This window comes from Nymphalis io, chromosome 5, assembly GCF_905147045.1.
Source record: "Nymphalis io chromosome 5, ilAglIoxx1.1, whole genome shotgun sequence".
Taxonomy (NCBI): domain Eukaryota; kingdom Metazoa; phylum Arthropoda; class Insecta; order Lepidoptera; family Nymphalidae; genus Nymphalis; species Nymphalis io.
Window position 1 is genome coordinate 5678527 of NC_065892.1, and position 22259 is coordinate 5700785.

Here is a 22259-nt window from a genome sequence, read left to right on the forward strand (position 1 = left end):
ATCGTCAAAATAATTGCATATACAATTCGATAACGAACAATACAAAAAAACACAAACAGACTGAAATGGAATACATCTGATAATGTATCATATTTCCATAGTCATAGAAATCACTTTTCTATGACTCAAAGTATTATGTATCGTTTGTAAAGAGATGCTTTCACAGAGTTACGTCAGTTATGAAAGCCTTCTATGGGTCGATAATATCGAAACTATTATTAGCTTTGTCATTTATAAATGGAGATATGTTTTTAAGTGACGATTATGAGTACAATGGAGTTTAGAAGTGGACAGCAAATATAATAGTTACATGCTTAAGTTTTCTGATTTCATACACTTACAGCATTCAAAGCAAAATAAAATTTCCTAGAAATATAATTTCTTCCTAAAATACAAATTGTAACTACTGGCTTTAAATAAATTATATAAGATAAAAAGTCATAGATGATAGAGCTTATTTATTAATATATGTATAGGTATTTTTACTGGTGGTAGGGCTTTGTGCACAGTCGTCTGGGTAGGTACCACCCACTTATCAGATATTGTACCGCAAAACAGCAGTACTTGGTATTGTTGTGTTCCGGTTTGAAGGGTGCGTGAGCCTGTCTAATTACAAGCAAAAGGGACATAATATCTTACTTCCCAAGGTCGGTGGCGCATTGGCTATGTAAGCGATGGTTAACATTTCTTACAATGCCAATATCTATGGGTGTTGGTGACCACTTACCATCAGGTGACCCATATGCACGACCGCTTTCCTATTCTATAAAAAAATGCTGTACGATATAATATTTTAGAATATTACTACTGTAGCTATATACCATGACATATTAGGTCCTTACATATGAACTTGGCATTTTGTCGTACTGACCACTTTGATCTGAAATATCTCCTCTTTGGTTAAGAATCCCAAATTCAAATTTATAAATTCATTTAGCTGGTACATTTGAGTTTTGAAAACAGTCATTCATTTGTTTTTTCCTCATTATTTTTTTCTTTGGCGTCACTTATTACCTTGCAATGGAAAACATGAAATGGTTCTCTACCGTGGCACCAGTAGAATGCAGAAACAGCTCAAAGAATTAATGATGTGTACGGCGCTGGTGTCGCAAAAGAAAGCACAGTACGTTTTTGGTTTCAACTTTTTCGTTCTGGAAATTTCGACCTTCAGAACCAACACCGTGGACGGCCGGAGACCAAAGTGGAAAATGAAGAATTAAAGGCTATTGTGGATGCGGATCCATCACAAAACACTTCAGAGATAGCTGCTGGCTTCAGGGTAAGTGATAAAACTGTATTAATCCACTTGAAGCAAATCGGGAAAGTAAAAAAACTTGAACGATGGGTACCTCATGAATTGAGTGAATCGAACTTGCAAACACGCGTCGACTGCTGTGTTACTTTACTCAACTGACACAATAATGAAGGTCTTTTAAATCGAATCATTACTTGTGATGAAAAGTAGATACTGTACGATAATCGGAAGCGCTTGTCGCAATGGCTGAACCCTGGAGACCCAGCCAAATCCTGCCCTAAACGAAAATTGACTCAGAAAAAGTTTATTGTGAGTGTTTGGTGGACTAGCGCCGGTGTCGTTCACTACAGCTTTCTAAAATCTGTCCAATCGATTACGGCAGATATCTATTGCCAGCAACTGTAAACCATGAAGGAAGAACTAGCTGCTAAACAACCGAGATTGGTCGCTCTAGGCCACTGCTGTTTCACGACAACGCAAGACCACACACTGCACAACAAACAACCACTAAGTTAGATGAGCTACAATTGAAATGTCTGCGACATCCACCGTACTCCCCGGACCTTGCTCCAACAGATTACCATTTTTTCCGGAATTTGGACAACTTCTTCAGGGAAAAAAATTCAACTCTGATGCGGCAGTCCAAACCGCCTTCAAAGAGTTTATTGATTCTCGCCCTCATGGTTTTTTTAGTAAAGGGATCAATGAACTACCTATGAGATGACAAAAGTGCATAGATAACAACGGTGCATACTTTGATTAATTAAATATATTTTACAAAAAAAATTGACTTTATATTCCTCCCGTACAAAACGCCAACTTCATATGTAAGGACTTATACATAGCAAGTAAGTAAGTACTTACGGTGCATTGACTAATAAGATATTCTTTCATAATTGATTTTCATTTCAGCACACAATAGCTTATAAGCGGTTACGCCACTTCGCACTTTCCTTTTAACCGCAGATTGACCCGACCGCATTATCAGTGTTTGTAATTTGATTTTATACATGATGCTTAAAACAAAAATAAGCCCTTAACAAAAGTAATTTAACTATTGAAATATTTTAAAATTATGTTATTTATTAATTAATCCCTTTATAATTGGCGTTAAACTACATTTTAAAAATAAATTAAAAGTGTATCTTGACAAAGTTATTTATTTTGTCTTTAATCCTATTTTGATTGAAACAGGCTATGGCTATTTTGCTTGGTATATAAAAAGCACCTTCAACTTCAGTATAGCTAGTTATGTATAATAAAGATTACTAGGTACAACCACGTTATTACAAATACTTTGCCTGTGCCAAAATACTAAGCATATAGTATTGGTCTGTAACAAATAATAATCTAAAGCAGGAGGAAAATAGATAAAAGAACAATTTTGAATTGACATGACATCTTTGGCCGAGATCTTAAATATATTCTATGGTAATCATTATGGATATGGATTTAGATACGAAAATAGATATAAGTAATTGTGGTTTTTTTTGTATGTATATATATACCTACTAGCGGACCAAGCAGACGTCTTGCCATACAGACATCTTTTCATTTAGTGACACACCGACAACAGCGCCACCTACCGGGTCCAATTGTGTTTTCAAACCATACTGGAACTCATTAAATTGCAGGGGTTATGTGACCAACACACTTAAAGAAGAATAATAAATATGAAGATAATAAAATAAGATAATCATGAAATATTCGTAGTGCATAGGTAATATAGCAGGACTACTTGGAAATCGCATATATAAAGTTTGCTTATCTGACTCCTCTTGCCATCAGAATATTGTAAACATTGTTCAACTTATCTTACGTTTTTGCCTATTAACGCAAACATTTCTAAATCAAACATAAAATCATCACAATAAAGATTATATTTAAAAATAATAAATAAATATATATATATTTAGAATATGTTTATTATTTAAAAATATAATCTTTATTGTGATCACTCTGTAAGCGAATAATTCAGGGAACAATGGGTCAAAGCAAAGAAAGTAACAAGTCATACCTTTAAACCGCAGGCGTTTAATTTTAATATCGTTTCGTCTTTGATTGCCATCATATGGAATGAACAATTTAATTTACCCTTTATCTTGTAAGTTTTAGAGACGAAAATCAAATAACGTTTTTGTTATATAAACGCTTCTCAATATTTCGAAATCAGGTATTACTTTAAATGACTATTATCTGTGACATTTCAAGATTAAATTAAATTCTCTCCTTCAGAAAGATTTAAATTAGTCAATGATTTATCTACCTAATTGCAGTGCAACATTAGTTAAGAAATTAGTTTTAGTTTTGAATCATTGTTGCTTGTTTTTGTTTGTTTTTACTGAGTTCTTCTGTATCCGTTAGTTTCTTATTATTCTTTGTCTAAGAAATCAGTAAACTTTTACGGAAAATTTTAGAATGTAAGATTTTTTTTAATTAAAATAAGTCTGCGTCATAGTAATTAAATTATAATGAAGCAGACTGGCCCATGTGCGAACAGAGAGTAAATGGTCACCACCAGGCACTGTGTCAAATATTCCCCATCATTTTCAACCTCAATGCATCACCAACCTTGAGAAGTATGTTATGCCCCTTTTGCTAGTTACACGGATTCACTCACCCTTTAAACCACAACATAACAACACGAAGTAGTTTGGTGGTAGAATATGTTTATGATGAGTGGGAGGTACCACATACCCAGAAGGGCTTGCACAATGTCTTACCACCAAGTAAGTATAAAAACCACAAGTATAAAAATATTAAAAAATCTCCACATTTTTTTTCAAGCCGCTTGTTATGATGATGTTCATATATCACACTTAAATTTTTATATTATAAAATTTTGTATGTTATATGAAATACATATTAAATGTATATTGTAAGTGTGTGTTACCTATGAAAAAAATTACACATTAATTACGTTTTTATAGTTTTTTTAATATTTTCTCGTAAAAATAAATATAATTATTGTATTATTTACTAAGGTATACAAGGAAAGGTTAAAATAGAAATAATTTATAATTTTGTGCATTTGATTAAAAAGCATTCCTGACATAACAGAGAAAAATACGTAGGAAGCATTGTTATATTATAATATAATTAATATGATCTATAAAAACTCATTTTTTACTATTTAAAAATATTACATACAATTTATTCTTAAGAATAAATAATAGCAGCATCTTAAAACAACTATAAACATTTAAATTATCTTTAACAAATGAACGACATGTTCGCCGATCTCATATTATAAATATGACAACATAATTCTTCTCTATTTCATAAATAAATATAAAACATCCACTAAAGTCCACGTATGTTTTAGTCCCCTGACTAAGAACCATTTTTCAAATATAATATTATAATTAATTACTCGACTTTAAAAGTGAACTCAACTCCACATTTCGAGCGTCTAATGGAGACCTTTGACTGGTCATATGGCACGAGAAAAACAACTATAGGAACCGAACTATTTCTGCCAACTAACTCAGGCAAGGCTGAGGAAATAGAAGGCGAGCAGCGACAGCGCGTAGAAGGCGCCACTGAAGGCGAGCAGTGCGCGCACAGCCGCCCGCTGCGCACGCGACCCGCGCCGGCGCGCGCCGTTGTTGTAGCGCTCCGTGTTCAGCACTTTGCGGCGCAGCACCGCGCTCACACCTCGCGCCGGCCTCTGCGCTGCCTCCTTCTCAGGCTCGCCATACGCCTCATAAGTTGCATAAGCGCCCGACGCCTGCGATGTCCTCGATACGCCGTACGATCGCTCGTCAGCGGACGGCGCCGCACTCTGTAGCCGTGACGCCGACGGCGCTTCATCCGGTAACGCGAACTCAGGGCGCGGAGCCGACTCGGACGCGGAAGTGCGCCGACTCGTCGGTGATTCACGACGCCACCGACGCTCGGCGGTAGACAACCGCGTGCCCAGCGGCTCGACACCTTCTGCCGGTTGACGGTAATCGAGTGGAAGGTATCGAGCTGGATACTCGCCTGGGGTAGACTCGCCGGGTCGAGTCTCTAGCGATGGCGCGAAAATGCGAGGGAGATCCCGCCGACCCCGACGCAGCGGTGCGTAGCGGGGTGAGAGACGGGGGAGCGGGACACCCGCATCAAACAACACGCCGGCGCGTGGCGCCTGCGTCGGCGGTGGCGCACGCAGCGGCACGTGATGGGCGCGGGCGCGCGGGGAAGCAGGCGGCATTATGCTAAGGGGCAGGCCGTAGCGAAAGTAGCGGTCGCTGTACACGACGGTGGATAGCGCTCCGACGCGTGTAGCTGGCAGTATGTTGTAGACGACGCGTGAGAAGCGCGAAGTGCGGGCGCGGCGGCGACGTGGCAGCAGGCGGCGCAGGACGGCGGCACGCCGAGCAGGCGGGGGCGGACGCTCGTATGGCTCGGCGTAGAGGCGGCGTGGTGAAGGGGAGCGCGGCGCATGGCGCACGCGGCGCGGGCGGCCGCGGAGGGGCCGTCAGTCGGCGGGAAGGGGACGCGCGCGTCGCGCTAGCTCGAGCTCATGTAGCACCTCAAGCACACAGCCCGAGCTCCATGCCTGCGTGCGGCACGAATCGGCACAATAGGCGCCACTTGCGTTAGTCAACTCCGGCAAGCCGCGCCAGGGCGAGGAACGTATTTCAGCCACGTGGGGCGCGAGGGCTGCGTATACGGCCGCAATCGTCTTTGCATACTGCCCGTTCTCGTGGGCGAATGCGAGGCGGGCTCGTAGATAGAAGCCGATCAGCCACACCCACTCTGGACCCTGGTGATAGTTATATCCGTGCGCGACACTAGGATCGTCGCTGTTGTTAGAGTTGTCGTAGTCGCTCCGATATGCCCAGTCGGCCGGGTCGAGAGTCTTCACGCCAAGTGGACCGAGCAAAAGTCGCTCTACGTTGTCGAGGGCGAGCCAGGCGTGTTTTGGGTCAAAGAGATCGGGTGCAACCGCCATTGCGACGGAGTAGTTGCAGCGCAGCTGGTAATCTGCCCAGGGCCGCGTGGCACCGTGCGTATCCTTGTAGATGGCACGACGGTGAACTAGGTCTGGGCGCGCATCGGCCGCTGAAGGGGCGGCCGGCACCCAGAAGTGCCGCTCAAAGGAACGATGGATGCGGTCAGCCCACTGGGCAAAAGTCCACGCTGTGAGCGACCCGTCGCGATGTCTGCGCGCCACGCCGGGGTAGGGGTAGCGTCCGGCACGCTGCTGAGTCGCCAGCCATGACGCAGCGCTATACGCTAGCGCCACGAGCTCCACGGCGCTCCCGTCGCGTGGAGTGGCAGGCTTGCCGCGAGTACCGGCCGTCTCAGATGAACCCATCTTGTCCATCCACGTACCGCAGTTGGCGTCGTTACCGCCGAACGGGAAGCCGGTCTCAGGGTCGACGCCGATCTGTAGATTGAAGCCCTTGTCGGACATGTGCGCGTCGATCTGCCGGCCAGCGTTGCGCTCGCGGAACACGAGACCCTGTGGATAAAGAGCGGTAACAATGACGCCAACTAGACTGCCATAAATTTAAAATAAATCAGGAGGAAGCAGGCCAGTCCTTTCAATTCCAGGGTTTACTGAAGTTAATTGTCTAATTACCTGGAAATGCACGTCGAGAGCCTCCTGCATGACGTCGTGTAACGGCTGGTCCGCAGCGCCGGGCGGTGCTGGCTCGCTGTCGTCTTTGGGAAATATTCGTGATACGGGATCAGTCAGCAACGCGTAACCCTGAGGCGCTTCGGTACAGTACTGAAATTAATTTATAAGCCGATTAATATTAAAATAATACAAATAAAATATTAAAATAATATAAATATAAATTATATATCTAAATTATTAACCTGTTTTATGCTCTGCAACCACCACCAAACGGCATCGCGACAGTTAAAACGAGCATTTCGGCCTCCGTCCAACAAATTCGGAATAAGTCCATGTCTGAGACAAGCCGCGAAACCGAGGATATGATAGCGAGCGTCCTGCAAAAAGAAAACCATCAATGCTGCTAATATAAAAGACAGTCGCATCATAGGCTGCGAGACTAACAAAGGTCCGTCCTTTTGACGTACCTGAAAACGGCCAGTAAGCAAAAAATTGCCGCGTAGGGCGATAAAGGTGTCGCGACCCCAGCAGCGCATATAGCCCACAGCGAAATGCGGCAGGCCGGCCGATAACGACACCGAGTGCGCGGGCCGCGGCGGTGGCAGTCCAGGAGACAACGCTGGCAGCCGCGCAGATGGCACCGAACCCGCCAGCTGCACGCTGGTTAGTGCAAGTGCACGCGACAGACTACAGCCACGCGCCGCACCGCTCATGCGAGCCAGCGCCGTACGTTCCACATCTGCGTGCAAGCCACGCATCACCGCCTCGAAGTACGCAGGCACGAGGAAGCGCGGTAGCTCGGCCACCACGCGCAGCACCTCGCGGTAGCGCGCGCCCACTGCAGCGAGCCTCGGGTCGCTCTCGAGGCGACGCCACTGGTACTCGAGCAGCCAGTCGCCGGCACGCAGGTTGTCACACAGCGGGTGCCCGAGGTCGTCGCGCGGCGCAACCTCATCGAACAGCGAGAGCACACCCTGCAGGCCGGCGTACACGAGCGGTCCGTGGCCGGGCACGTCGTAGGCACCGCCACCGCAGCGCTCACGCTCCTCGGGCTCGCTACAGTACAGGAGGGCATTGAAGTCAGCGAGGTCGAGCTCGGCGAGCGCCGGCCCGAGGCCGAGTGGATCAGCGCGTCCCGCGTGCAGCGCAGCCACCGTACGCCGCAGAGAAGAGATCGCGGCAGCCTGCAGACGAACAAGTTTTTTCTTTAAGTTCAATTATATACAGAAAGACAAAAAAAGACTCGAAAAAGCGGTTCGACCTGCGGTGCGTGCGGAGACACGCGTACGGCGACAATGGTGCCGGGTGGCAGCGAGTGGAACTCAAGCACGGTGAGCGGCCCTTCGCGGCGTTCGGCGGCGAACACAGCGGACTGCGCCAGCGGCACGCTACATCGCAGGTGCGCCTCGTATTCGCTCAGTCCATTGATGTACTGTGAATGTCGCGTGAACGCGCCCGGAGGTTGGAATGCGCGTCCCGTGTTCCTGTAACAGCCGACGTATTATAAATGTTCATCGGATTTATCAATACCCCGAAAATTTCATGTCGTCGATTACGTCACCTATAATCCTTGTGTCGAAGACCAGCCTCGAGTATAATTTCGTCAAGTTGCCCTTCGAATCGTAGAGGCTTCACGTAGCGGGCACCAAACGAGGCGTCCGGTGACGTGAACGCAGTGAACGCCACCATAATCACCGACTGCGAGTGACATGCATTTCATAAATTCACATCATTAACAGTAACAATATCATAACCATGTACCAAAACGTGTTCTTCACCTTTCGAGAGAGCGGTTCGTGTCTAGTCACGGCTACAACGTCTGCGTCCATTTGGTCGACGTAAACCTACACCAGATAATTATAAAATCATAATAATAACAAAAATATAATTTCATTATTCATCAGGTTTGATTATAAATCAAGCCGACCTCGCTGTAGCCGGCGGCGGCCAGCTCCACGTGCAGCGCGTTAAGTGCGCGTCGCGCCGCCAAAAGCCCCGCCACGCCACTCACACGCCCCTCCAGTTCTTCGTCGGCCTCGGTGTCACCCCACTCCGCGTAAAGCCGCGTCTCGTCTACCACGTGGATCTGCGATACAGACGCACATAGGTCAGCGTAGTCGCCACGGCCGGCTTCCCGCTCGCGACGCGACACTCACGTGGTGCGGCACCAGCTCATCGTAACCGCGTGTGCTGCCCGTCGCACAGCAGGCCATCGCAACGAGAGCGGCCGATGGCAACATGTCGAACACGCTCCTGTTAATTAAAATTATCGCAACATGATTATCGCTCCAAGGAGTCAAGCCTACGCAAACTAGGCATACGGCTCGAAACAACACTGATCGATCTAACTAGATGTATTTCGGAGCGGTTTGAGTTCAAGCATACCTCTTCTCGAGCGGCGAGGGGTTGTCGTGCGTGAGGTCGAGCAGCACGGCGTGCGCGACGAGCGGCACGGCGAGGCGGCGCGGCGCGCGCAGGAAGGCGCCCACCGCGCGCCCCCCGAAGCGGTGCACCAGCCGGCCCTGCTCGTGCGAGTCCCACGCGCTCAGCGCTTCTGTAACGCGGAATATTCTGTTTCGGTCACTCTGTGGACTCATGTCAGCCGAAGGCATTGTAGCAACATCGGTAAGGTTTTCTCGACATAAGTGTTAAAAAATGTCAAGAAATTTATTGTTCCTTTTGCTACATAATAATAGATTACATTGTTAATTAAATCGTAGCGCGATTTAATGTAAACATGTATGCTTGATCTCGCCAAATATATATTTATAAATATTTTCTCAAGTTTGATCCAACAGTTCTACAAGAAGTCAGATACTGTGATTTCATTACCTGAATATCTAGAATATATCCCTTACCTCGGATAAGCGAGGTGATTCCGAGGCGGTTCACGAATATGTTGTCGACGTGGTCCGAGTTCGTAAACAGCTCAGCGACAACATAAAGATCCGGCTTCACGTTGCGCGCACAGTCCAGCATATACTCCGCCACCTACCGTGCGCTTTTGATAAATACCTTTGCTACATGACGCAAAATTAAACTAAAAACAAACATATAATGGTATATTTGATTTCATGATATATTTTAAAATATGTTATTTAAGAACTTAGTTTATTTAAATTTTAATATACGCTAACTGAACATGTCATAGATGTTTTATAATTCGAAAAAGAAAAATAGAAAAATATACGGTGTTCGATAAAAACTTACATAACACAAAAGTCATTGAAATGAAATTTAATAACTTACGTGCAAGGGCGTCGAGTGACAATTATCTAGTCGAACACCGTCAAAAACTTCAGCCGTCAACTCGACGTACTCGCGCATCTGTCCCCAGAGGAAAGGACTGTCTTCCGGTTTGTCACCGTACCTGCGAAGGTAATGTCAACAATAGCATCGAACCAAACGAGTTTAGTTTTTCAGATTTATCATGCGCACCTAAGCTTGACACTGTCTCCCCACGCAATAAGCTCGCGGCGCATGTAGACGCGTCCCTCGTGCTCGCGAGCCGCGAAGTCTTGCAGCGGGTCCGCGTTCATCACCCAACCGTTGTGCGCCATCACCAACCGCCCTGTCTCGCCGTAGATTATTGCTTCCATATCCGCCAGCGAGCCAAACGCACTCGGAAACGTGAAGTACCTGCGACACGGAAGTATATCACTAGCTGTCGCCACATACTCACTCACTCACCCATCGCCAGTACTCACCTCGGTACTAAAGGATTTTTGGCGCTCACCTCCTCGATCTTCGGCCCGTCGGACTGCAGCCGGAAATATCTGGAAGAGTACATTAATTAATGTCAAAATAGATGATTGTATTACTAGTTAAGGTAAAGCGACGCACCGCATGCCGGCCACGCAGTTATCGAGCGCTGAGCAGAGGTGATCGCGCATGCAGTCGGTCGCCACCTCGTTGAGCTGCTCGAGTCGTCTCCGCAACTCCTCGCATGACCTTTTCAACCGCGACTCCTCGTCGTAACAGTCGGATCTGCAAGAGATCGAAGAATGGTTACGTAATTTAATAAATAATATAATACTAATATAATAATATAATACCAGTAATACATCTTGTAATTTTGTTTAAAATATTATTAATTTTATGATAAAATTATTAAGTATGTAATGTACAATACAACATAGATCTTTTGGTGCTCGGATAAGATTCACAGTAGTTGCAGACTTAGGGGTACCAGTGAATAAAATCTCCTCACTTCCAAATATTAAGATATAACTTTATAAAACGAGCAACTCCAGTGTAACTTTATAAAACGGCGTTTTCGCAGTACGAACCTGTAAACGTTATAGATCTGCAGCGCGAGGTCGAGGTCGACGGTGGCGGCGCAGCGGCGGCGCTGCGGGTCGGGGGTCAGTCGCAGCGCGTCGCGCGCTCCGTCACCCAGGCCCTTCACCGGCGGCACCCTGCAACACGGCGGGCGTCATGCGCGCTGCTGTCCGCTGGGACGGGGCGACGTCAGGCCACCTCCCACACTCACTTGTTGCGTGCCATGTAGTAGAATCGCTGCACGATGTCGTCCACATCACATGTGAACATCTCGTGCAGCCGCGCCTCCGGGATGCGCTGCGTTTGCAGCACGTGCCGTATCGCCTGCGCGGAAAATGTCGATGACAAAGGTGAATATGAGCATATCTGAGTAACTACAGTCTAATCGCAAGATTCTACCTATATGTCGCCATTATGTTTATAAAGCTTTTGGAATTACAGGCAAAAGGCACAGACTCAGATTGCATGGTTGGTAGCTAATGCTAAATAATAGCTAACGCCCTTGCAGCGGATACCACTCACCTCAATATGGTCATGTTGCGTGACACGTCTCGGCACGGCGGGCTCAAGCGCGCCGCGCCCAACGTCATCGCTGAGTTTGGCGAGCACGGCGTCCAACAGCGCGGCCGGTCGCAGATGTGGACAGTTGTAGCAGTTGTACGTCGCTTCCGGGTGCTCCGCTAGCCACGGCGCCTCGTTGGCCGTGTGGTTTAGCACTACATCGCATATCGACAGCATCTGCGACAGGCATCCGTTTTAAATTAGATAGTCGCTCGATCAATCGGGGAAAGCACATCCGAACGCCACTCACCTTCCAGTCACTGCGCATCTTGGCGACAATATTTTCGATGTCGGCGAACGTCGCCTCGCGACCGGAATTCACGTCGTTAAAGCGCGGGTCTACGCGAAGCTGGTTGGCAATGCTGTAGCTCGAATTCGACGCGCCCAGCTCCTGCAATACCAGGTCTTTTTTCGATCATGCAATCGCGAGACATCTCACGAGCGAATGCGATGATCGCACCTGTACGGGTGTGAAGTGTATCATGTTGTAGCCGGCCTCGTGCGCCACACGCAGCACACGCAGCCAGCGCGGCAATGGCCCGAGGCACTTGGCGAGCACAGTCTGACACATAACACCATCTAGCGGCACTTGCGAGCCGCCCGCCGAAAGCGTGGGCGCTACGTGGAACCAACCTGAGCCCTGCGGTCCTACGCGTGACTCCCTGCAAATTATGGTGAGATTAGCGGCAGCGGTACAATCAGATTGGCTGTGAAAGATTTAGTGAGCGCACTGACGGGCTATCATATACGAAGTAATAGTGGAAGGAGCCGGCGCGTGCCAAGCGTAGCTCGCAGTAAGCGTCGGTGTCAGTCAGAAGCAGACCGGAGCCGAGTGTCTCGTTTACGTTCTCACGTTTCCACTCCAGTCCGTAGTATTGATTGCGCACGAACTCACCCTGCTCGCCCTGTTCGCCCTTCTCTTCCGCTGCGACGATGGAAAAAATATCAAATCATTTGTTTTAAAATATCATCGTTTTAGTGAATGATATGAATTTTACTTACGATTGTCTGAGACTACATAATTGGTGTAGAGAAAGACCTTGCGACCGAGCAAGCTGGGTCCAGGGCAGAATTGTAAATAGCAGCCTTTTTCAAATCTGTTGGACAAAAATTAACAATTTTACTTTTATGGGCAGTCCGGAGTGATAACTAAAAATTGTTTACACTTGTTGTACAGTTGTACTTGTATTGTTATCGTTATTTTAAATACCGGAAAAGAGTGGCGTCCTGGTGCTCGCCGTGATTGAGTGTGAGCGTGCGCACGACCAGCGCCTCCGCCTCGCTCTCGCGCGCCTCCTGCGCCTCCCGCCGCTCCACCGCCATCTGTCTCTGTAACAGATAAATATTCAAAAATTTATCTATTTCATAGGATATATTATAAACATATACATATATAGCAATATATAATAAATAATAATAAACAAATCAAACATCTTTGTTTTGCTAGTATGTCACAAAAACGAGTTAATGCAACATGAATAAGAATTCTTATTTAATTACTTCATTAACCTTTTCAATAACAGCCTTCTCATGGACCTTTCGGCCGTAGTCGCTTTTCTCGCGGGTAAGCATTTTTTGCATGACGTGCGAACTGCACGACATGAGCGTACTCGCTGCAGTCGCAGGCTGACGTGCCGGGCTTGCCTTTATAACCGCGGGATACAAGGAAAATACGATCTCTCACTCGGTATACGGTTACAAGCTTTTGTGAGCCTCGCTGGCAACTAACCCGTCTTCAAACAAAGCGGGAACTGAAGCGTACGACTATTATATCCTTTGTATGCGTTACATGACGTTATAATTGTGTGGTTAACAAGTTGTCTTCAAAGCTATATTATTAGCAAAAAAACTATTTTAGATATGCACCATGATTACCGTCAATTACACAAAATATCAATGACTTAGTCAAGCTATTGTTTATACATTTCAATTAATTTTGGGATTAGACTTAGATATAAGCTAACGTTAACTGAAATTTGCGTAATTTTTGCATATAGACTTACTTATTATTTGTGACGACACGATGAATTTCGTGTTGTCAGCACTTACTTTACCAACGCCGACATACAAGTTACGTCACCACAATCGGTATCCACTTCAATATTTTGTAAACTAGCAAAGTCAATCAAATTAAATTGTTATTTTTGCAATCAATTTATACAATCGGGTTTGGGTTATTTAGAATTTGTTCCATGTTTCGATGTCCCCTTACTTTTTCCAGATTTAATAGTTCTAAGGTGGTACTATAACTTTTTCATGATTATAGAACAGACTTAATCATATTTTTTACATTAATTTTATTACCTCGATACATATATATATATCATTTGAAAAGGTATTTATGTACATACATACTGACAGGCAACTAGATAATTTTAAACATGGTAACCCTTAGTAAATTTACTATTAAAAAAATTACTTTGATTATGTGTAGTAATTGATGATATGATATAGAGAATGCGATAATAAAACAAACTGCATGTGATAAAGTCAAATGAATATTGATGAAATAATAAAAATGATAATTCTTTTTTTTAAATATAGAATCTGTTTCTCCATATTTATTGTTTTTGTTTCTTTTTCTTTCTAATATATATTTTTTATATGTTAATGATATTAATATCTAATAAGTACCTAATAATTTTTATGTAGAACAACTGATAACCTTTTTTCTGTTAAAAATATGAATAAAACTACAAACAAAATTTAATATTATTTTTATATTATTTTATACATACAGTATTAAATATTTTTAACCTCCTGCAAAATATAATTAAGAACAGTATAGACAATAACCTAGATCCAACTTTGGCAAAGTGCTGCCAACAATCATTGGAAATATAGATGACTGCTCCATTTGCCATTAGATTACTCATTTGCTGGTCTACATATAAAAAATGAACATGAAAACATGAACTAAAACATACATGTCCACGATAACTAATATTTTAATTAAAAACTAAATAAAGATAAAGTAACATACCTTTAAGCATGGTATCTTTGCAACTTGTTTGGATAAACAACAGAATATCATGTCTTAAGAAGAAATGATTATGGCATAAATGATAAATGCATTTGCTAATAGCATTTCTGTTTAATGTACTTATATCATATTCCAATTTTGTCACGGTAATTTATTGGACACACTTGCTTTCAATTTAATTTCAATGAAATGCTATTATTATCAGAGGTAATAATTTATGTATATTAGGAGAAAACACTCATTTTTTTAGGCTTTAAATATATTTAATTGTATGATAAAAAAAAAATATTTCATTATTATTTAAAAAGTTAATGTCGAAACACATCTACTTCATAAATTAATTGCTTATATTATGTACAATACATATTAATAAAGTTAACAACATGTATAAAGCTAAATAAAACAAAAAGATAAGCAAATATTTAATGATAAAATTAATGACATGAAAATGATTTAAAAATAAAATACTTACTTTAATATATTATTCGATTTTAACTGACCAGCATTCAGCACTATCTAAAGCTTAAAACAGTACTGTGACAAGAAACTGAAGTATCTAGGGCATTTATAGTCTTTATTATTAATTCTTACATTTGTATTGGCATATTTGAATTCCAATTCCCTCTCATAACTCAATTCAATAACAGAAAACTTTATGACAGAAATGTCCTCAGTGTCCTCTAAAATTTATCAATGTCAAGTTTGACAATCATACAGAAAACAGGATATAAAATCAAAATGAAAATATCAATGAAGCATTAAAATTATTGTTTTAAGCATGCTTAAAAAAGTTCGAAAACTTTAATATATTTACTAGTACCCACAGAGTACATAACCACTACAATTTTACTAAGACTTTTATTTTATAGTACTATGATCTATAGTAAGTTTTGAAAGATTTTTAAAATAATTTCAATACTGTCTATATATATACCGTTTGTTAATATAAGTTTAAATGTTAATTTAAATATAAAAAATATTGATAGAATATAATAAATAAATACAAAGTTTGTAAAGTTATTTAATTTCTAAAGGATAATAATTTAAAAACGAGCAATAAAATAGATAAAGAAATAAGTTGCTTCTAATATAAAAGTTGCTCTAATAAAGAAGTTGCTTTTAATATAAAAAGGCCTGTATAAATTAATTTGCTTCTGCAACTACGTAGGTACAATACTACTATAAAATATAACCGTATCCTGCTGTTTACAAAATACAACGTGTGCTTATAACATTACAATCGCCGTCTAGGCGTTTGGGGATGTCGCTGTCGACATTAACAACTCGAATGCATATTTCACACACTTGATGAGTTATGTATTTATGTGCATCTCATTAACTAAATACGACAAAAGTTTGCCAACAAAATGTTAAGATCGCAGCTTGCTGTTATACCTTATACCCAGGTCTTATCTTTAAATAAATGGGCTATCAAAAAGAAAAAAATCAAAACATAACCATGGTTACCGAGACTAGCCCCTTGAAAAATCCACTCATAATTTTGTTAAATTACAGTAAGTCTGTAACTATGTATAGGGATTTCCGGAATAATCTAAGACATGTTGTTGTTGCGTGTATTAGCTCAAACATAAGAAAATAAGTTTATTATTTGATATCACCTTATTTTTGTTATGTCATATGCTTATGTTATCGTTATATTTTTGTACCCACCTTTGAACTTAAAACGTACATCTTATCTTTTAACATGTATTATAACATTACAATCGCCGTCTAGGCGTTTGGGGATGTCGCTTTCGACATTAACAATTCGGATGCATATTTCACACACTTGATGAGTTATGTATTTATGTGCATCTCATTAACTAAATACGACAAAGGTTGCCAACAAAATCTTAAGATCGCAGCTTGCTGTTATACCTATATACCCAGGTCTTATCTTTAAATAAATGGGCTATCAAAAAGAAAAAAATCAAAACATAACCATAGTTACCGAGACTAGCCCCTTGAAAAATCCACTCATAATTTTGTTAAATTACAGTAAGTCTGTAACTATGTATAGGGATTTCCGGAATAATCTAAGACATGTTGTTGTTGCGTGTATCATCTCAAACATAAGAAAATAAGTTTATTATTTGATATCACCTTATTTTTGTTATGTCATCGTTATATTTTTGTACCCACCTTTGAACTTAAAACTTACATCTTATCTTTTAACATGTAATAAAACCTTAACGTACTCTGTCTGTACTTAAATAAAAAATATATGGATTTATTTTGTAGGTTTTTATCCATTCTACGTTAGTAATGACTTTTTAGATACCTATTGTTAACAAATGCATTACCCAAAAACAACTGGAATTAAATAAATGCGCGTGTGCGATCAAGCAAACGATGTTAAAGACACGTCACATAATAAAAACCTATCTATAACATAATTTTTATTATAAAATAATAATAATCATAAGCGCGTTCAACCATACAAACTCTTACAGTGAAACAACCATACAAGTTGAAAGCGCTTTTCTAAGAAACTAACAGTCCGATTTCAGAAAATATTAATCGCTGCAATCTTAAAAAAAGCGGATCAGTAACCATAATCGTCATTTCAATTTGACAAACTGTAGGCAAATAACTATCATGTGAATGAATCAGACATTTAGGTGTAATTCAAACTTAACGAAAGTAAAATTGCGAGACACGGTTAGTATTTTATTAAGCTATAAACTTGATTTAATAGTAATAATTTGCTGAATTATTTAACAACTCATTCTGATATTAGTACTCTAGTTTTCTGCACAATTTGTTTAATAAGGAGTTCGTCAGTAAAATGAACGTTGTGATTACCGGTGCAGCAGGATTTTTAGGATCACGATTAGCAAATGCTTTGCTAGCAGAGCATTCAAAAATACCTATAGCGCGACTAGTTTTAATAGATCTAAAACAGCCACATCCATATAGCGATCCACGAGTTACAACACTGTCAGTTAATCTAGCTGACCCTTCTGCAGCTGATCTCATCATTGAACCCGATTGTCATGTGTTGTTTCATTTAGCTGCAGTATTAAGCGGTCAAGCTGAAGTTGACCTGGACCTGGGTCTTCGTGTTAATGTTGACGCAACTCGAGCGCTAATCGAAGCGGCAAGACGTCGAGCTCCAAATCTTCGATTTATATTTACTAGCACAATTGGAGTATTTGGAGGTACCCTTCCACTTGTTATTGATGATCAAACGGTAGTAACCCCTGAAAATTCTTATGGCTCCCAGAAGGCAATGTGTGAACTACTTCTAAATGATTATGCACGGCGTGGTTACGTCGATTCACGAATAGTAAGACTGCCTACGGTAAGCGTAAGGGCTGGTACTCCAAATGAAGCCGTAACATCATTTGCTAGCGGTATTATACGCGAACCATTAAATGGGAAAATGAGTATTTGCCCCGTTCGTAGAACGCAAAAATTATGGCTATCAAGCCCCCACACAGTAGTGCAGAATATAATACACGCAGCTACGATTCCGGCAGGTGAGCTGGGTTCATGGCGAGTAGTTAATTTACCTGGCATATGCGTGTCGGTAGGAGAGATGATTGAAGCGCTATGGGAAGTGGCAGGCGATCGAGCAGCATCTTTAGTGCATTTTGACCGAGATGAAATGATTGAACGTATCGTTGCAAGCTTTCCGAGTCAGTGTGATAACTCCCGTGCTCTGCGTCTTGGTTTTGCAGTTGATAAAAGTTTTATTGATTTTATTCGTTATTATATTCGGGATGACTTAAATCCTTCAAAATAAATCATTTTATTTATTTTATAGAAACAATAAACGCAAAATTTAAAAAGTTTGTATGATAACGTGTAAAAATATACCATAAAAATATAAAAGCAAGTATAAAATATTATTCGAAAATTGTACAATATAAAACTAACAACACTATACACAATAATTCATTCTGTTATAATCAATACCCACGACTATGGCAAGGTTTGAATTCCGCGATACTATTTTTCTGGAAAGAGAAAAGACAAATAACTTTACAGGTGTGTATTTAATTTAAGCGTTAAAAATAGCTCTTACTATTATACACAAAGGAATACAATACAAAAGTTTGCTCCATGGCATGAAGCATTTTTTATTAATGCAAATTTTATTGCAGTTAGTAATTTAGCAGAATGTTGCAGTGCCCCCTGAAATATGCGCCCCTGGCAGCCTGGCCCATTCACGACCCTGCGGTGACTGAATTGGGCTAGACACGAAACGAGTTGCGATTGTATTAACATGGTTTTTATATGTCGAGAAATTTAAAATAATTTTTTTTATATATATTTTATGTATAATAAAGAAGTATGCAAGTATCGATGCCTTATTTTTAACACTAGTAATAGCTTACATTATTGTTAAATAAAAATTGCAATATCAGTTTCTTTCTTTTAATGTTATCAATAATAAAAATATTAAAAATCAAAAAGATTTTTTTCTATAGCTTGTTCAGATTCCCAAACATCAGTGGAATCTGGTTCATTCTTTTTATACTTAGCTTTTTTTGCTACATGTTCATCTTTCGTACTAGACTTTCTTTTCCTCTTCTTTTTCGCTGACTCCATAGGTATAGTTTCAGTAAAAGGTTTTGTTTCTACGTCCGATTCAATTTCAACTTTTCTCTTTTCTTTTTTATGTTTCTTTCTCTTCTCCTTATCACCATTTGATGATTCTATCACGGCATTGTTTAGTCGCTCATTAATCGATGGTGCAATTTTAGTAGCTTTTCTATAATTTATACCAAACAGCGGGTGACGGCATTTTGTTTCCGGTAATGGAATAAAGTTTATTTGATTATTGGTTATTACATTCTCTTCTGGAATATGTGCTTTAGGTATTCTTTTGCGTAAATTAATTGAATTAATTATAGGAAAATTTTTCACATATAATTTATTTTTGTTATATGACAATATTGGAGCTTTCTTTGTACAATTATCAATAACTGAATCATAAGACTGTCCCTTAAATTTCAGCTTACATTTTGTATCTATTTTTATATGTTTACCTTTAAAATCTTTGACATTTAACTCATGTGGGCCACTAATTATCCATACTTCATCATCTTCTGTAATAACAGATTCTGTTTGAGCATTAGGTGTTATCAATGATAATTTTTTATTATTCTCAAAAAATTTTTTGAGATGTTTCGAAAAGTTTGTTTCATCGTCATTTTCTTTAGGCTCTGAATCAATACTATCTTCATCTTCAAATCTCAATCTGTCTAATATTTTAGAAATTTGTTTTGATGGCTTAATGTCAGAGGTAATTGCATAATCTGCCTTCGATTCTGTATTTGTTGATTCATTATTTAAATCACAATCACTATTCTCTTTGATATGGTCATCATCTATGAAATTATTATCTAATGTTGAACTATTGATGCAACTATTTTCTTCAATTTGTGAATCTTCACTTTGATCAAAACTTTTGTTATTAATTTCCTTTTCATGTTTTTTCTTTTTTAATTTCTTCTTTGCTTGGAAATTATTGTCTGAATTGTCAAAATCATCATTTAAGGCAATAGTGTCACTTGTATTTTTTTTACTCTTTTTCTTTTTTTTCTTTTCAACAAGTTCTTCTTCTTGGACATTTAATTTATTGTCTATTTGAGAACTTTCTGAATGCTTTGAAGTATCTACTTCTTGTCTTGTGTTTTCCAAATCCTCATTTAAGGATTCTGAATTTTTTTTATGTTTCTTTTTGTTTTTAGTCTTAACTGGTGCAGGTTCTAGAAATGAAACTTGCTCTTGCTTAACTTTGTAATTAAGATAACTGTCATCATAATCAGATTCCTGTAACTCTTTATTAGAGTTATGATGTTTTTTCTTCTTTTTTTTTCTCGGTGTATCAAAATCACTATCTGGTTCAGATTTTATAAGTTTTGGTTTGCTATCAACGGTTCCATTAACTTCTTTTGGTTCCTCATGTTTTCTTTTTTTAGTCTTCTTTTTTTCTCCATGTGATTTATCTTCAACCAAATTGTCTTTATTATTGTCACTTTCTTCTTGTTTTATATCAAATTCCCTGGAAAATAATTACAGTTACAGTTTTTTTATTCACAATTATCTATTTAGTGGATTATTTTGTAGTAACAAAAGGAATATATTCTATAAAATTGTAGTTTTCATATAAAAATAACATCACTCTTTAGGATTGTTACTTCTTTTAAAATTATTTGTTAGATAGTATTAATTCAAGTAACTTATCATAAGCAAACGTTCGAAAGAAATTATGAAAACATGAGTTAAATTGTAGTTTAAGCATCGATTTTCCTTAAATGTAGGATTTCAAAACATATCACGCTAGGTTTCAGGTCTAAGTAGTACTAAGTCAGGAATTACTTGAGTAATTGGCGGGAATGTTTTTAGTTAGGATAAAATAATTAAATTTTAAATTCAGCTCATCGTAATAGTTGTGGGCAAGTAAACAACGTGAAACGATATCTAATATTATGGTTTATTATTCATGAACACAAAAAGATTCATGAAATATCAAATTAAAAAACAACTATTAATGTTAATCATACATGCCAATTGCCAATGAATAAATATAAATCTAACATACATTGTGTCAGAGTCATTAGAAGCATCAGACCAAATAAAACTGTCATCAGAAAACTCCATATAACATTTATAAACTGATTATATTTCACTTAATTTAACAAATATATTTAAAAAATAACTATGTACATATAACCAATAACCAAGTATTGCCGTAGGCATGGTATGTATGACATATAACTTAACCTAAAATATTATCACAATTGAAATGTTGTTGTTATTTTAATCGTTCGCTTGGTTTAGGCAAAGATCTGAACAATACAGCCTAGTTTTAACATTTTGAAAGTTAAAATGACGCAAAGCCTCTAATTTTTAGGACTGTGTAATAATATTTTCATGTGCTTTTTCAACGATATGCATGCATTACATTTTCGCCAAAAATATAAAAGAATACAGAACTATTACTAATTAAAACTAAAAATGTAATGTACTATCCATATTATATACTTAATTAAGTTGTGTTCCGAATTATCTAACTAGTAAAAGGTCTTTGTCAAAATCAAAGAAATAGTTTCCTATAAAGCAGATGCTACATTCGGAAAACTAAATCCATAAAGATCTTGACAATATGCTTAAGTATATTTATTGAAATAAATTTTACATTTTCATAAAAAAAGTGCTATATTTATTATCGTTAGGTTTGGTAACACTAAAAGTATTTTATATTGAATTTACGTGTGTGAAATTGATTTAAAAGCAATAAGTGAAGCAAAAGGGATTTAAGGGGAGCCGATAACAACCTAGGCTCTCTACCGTCAACCTCACCTGCTCATGGTACATCCTGCTAATCAACGAACGAGGCTCTGGCGACCGAAATCGTGGCGGTATAACCACACAAATGCTGGAATCCGAAAATGCAAATCCTGATAGCGGGCAGCAGCGCTATTAGTGAAAGATTTCCAGCCACTGCGGTCACCAACCCGCCTGCCAAGCGTGGTGACTAAGGCAAAAACCCCCCTATGAGCGACGACAAAAATTCACGGCCCCCAATTCCCGATAATCACACTATTCCTGGCCACGGTACCGGCCATGGTAACGGTGCGATGGGGGGTGCT

The 22259-nt window shown here is 40.0% G+C and overlaps 3 protein-coding genes across 6 annotated transcripts; 1 reads left to right on the forward strand and 2 right to left on the reverse strand.

Moving 5' to 3' along the window:
- Window positions 1–4171: 4171 nt before the first annotated feature.
- On the reverse strand, window positions 4172–15311 carry LOC126768467 (glycogen debranching enzyme). Of its 3 annotated transcripts, none has more exons than XM_050486593.1 (24): window positions 15125–15311; window positions 12880–12998; window positions 12672–12766; window positions 12405–12594; window positions 12130–12331; window positions 11920–12060; window positions 11631–11846; window positions 11320–11432; window positions 11117–11245; window positions 10671–10814; window positions 10535–10603; window positions 10266–10466; window positions 10077–10197; window positions 9686–9818; window positions 9213–9381; window positions 8984–9080; window positions 8755–8913; window positions 8606–8671; window positions 8389–8525; window positions 8089–8311; window positions 7295–8011; window positions 7070–7204; window positions 6828–6977; window positions 4172–6707 (listed from the first exon to the last, which is right to left on the reverse strand). In XM_050486593.1, the coding sequence occupies exons 2-24, from the start codon at window positions 12990–12992 to the stop codon at window positions 5718–5720; spliced, it is 4710 nt and encodes a 1569-aa protein (XP_050342550.1). In that variant the 5' UTR covers window positions 12993–12998; window positions 15125–15311; the 3' UTR covers window positions 4172–5717. The 3 variants fall into 3 exon arrangements, with proteins under 3 accessions (XP_050342550.1, XP_050342549.1, XP_050342548.1); XM_050486592.1 differs by lacking the exon at window positions 15125–15311 and adding an exon at window positions 14653–14718; XM_050486591.1 differs by lacking the exon at window positions 15125–15311 and adding an exon at window positions 13179–13286.
- Window positions 15312–17355: 2044 nt separating this feature from the next.
- LOC126768541 (D-erythronate dehydrogenase-like) lies at window positions 17356–18960 on the forward strand. 2 transcript variants are annotated; one of them, XM_050486716.1, is made up of 2 exons: window positions 17356–18645; window positions 18762–18960. In XM_050486716.1, exon 1 carries the CDS (start codon window positions 17441–17443, stop codon window positions 18398–18400), a length of 960 nt encoding a protein of 319 aa, XP_050342673.1. In that variant the 5' UTR covers window positions 17356–17440; the 3' UTR covers window positions 18401–18645; window positions 18762–18960. The 2 variants fall into 2 exon arrangements, with proteins under 2 accessions (XP_050342673.1, XP_050342674.1); XM_050486717.1 differs by having other exon boundaries at window positions 18787–18960.
- A 61-nt stretch (window positions 18961–19021) lies between these two features.
- LOC126768491 (putative uncharacterized protein DDB_G0289041) lies at window positions 19022–21389 on the reverse strand. The gene is made up of 2 exons (XM_050486641.1): window positions 21209–21389; window positions 19022–20668 (listed from the first exon to the last, which is right to left on the reverse strand). Exons 1-2 carry the CDS (start codon window positions 21265–21267, stop codon window positions 19060–19062), a joined length of 1668 nt encoding a protein of 555 aa, XP_050342598.1. The 5' UTR covers window positions 21268–21389; the 3' UTR covers window positions 19022–19059.
- Window positions 21390–22259: the final 870 nt, after the last annotated feature.

What these genes read in the sequence shown, in the direction of transcription:
- LOC126768467 (XM_050486591.1), bottom strand. Translation starts at nt 13,271, where the DNA reads ATGTCGTGCAGTTCGCACGTCATGCAAAAAATGCTTACCCGCGAGAAA. An exon ending in GGAGACAGTGTCAAGCTTAG is followed by an intron (nt 10,198 to 10,265) that starts GTGCGCATGATA and finishes TTACCTTCGCAG; the next exon opens with GTACGGTGACAAACCGGAAG. An exon ending in CTTCGACACAAGGATTATAG is followed by an intron (nt 8,312 to 8,388) that starts GTGACGTAATCG and finishes CGGCTGTTACAG; the next exon opens with GAACACGGGACGCGCATTCC.
- LOC126768541 (XM_050486716.1), top strand. Translation starts at nt 17,441, where the DNA reads ATGAACGTTGTGATTACCGGTGCAGCAGGATTTTTAGGATCACGATTA.
- LOC126768491 (XM_050486641.1), bottom strand. Translation starts at nt 21,267, where the DNA reads ATGGAGTTTTCTGATGACAGTTTTATTTGGTCTGATGCTTCTAATGAC. An exon ending in TCTAATGACTCTGACACAAT is followed by an intron (nt 20,669 to 21,208) that starts GTATGTTAGATT and finishes ATTATTTTCCAG; the next exon opens with GGAATTTGATATAAAACAAG.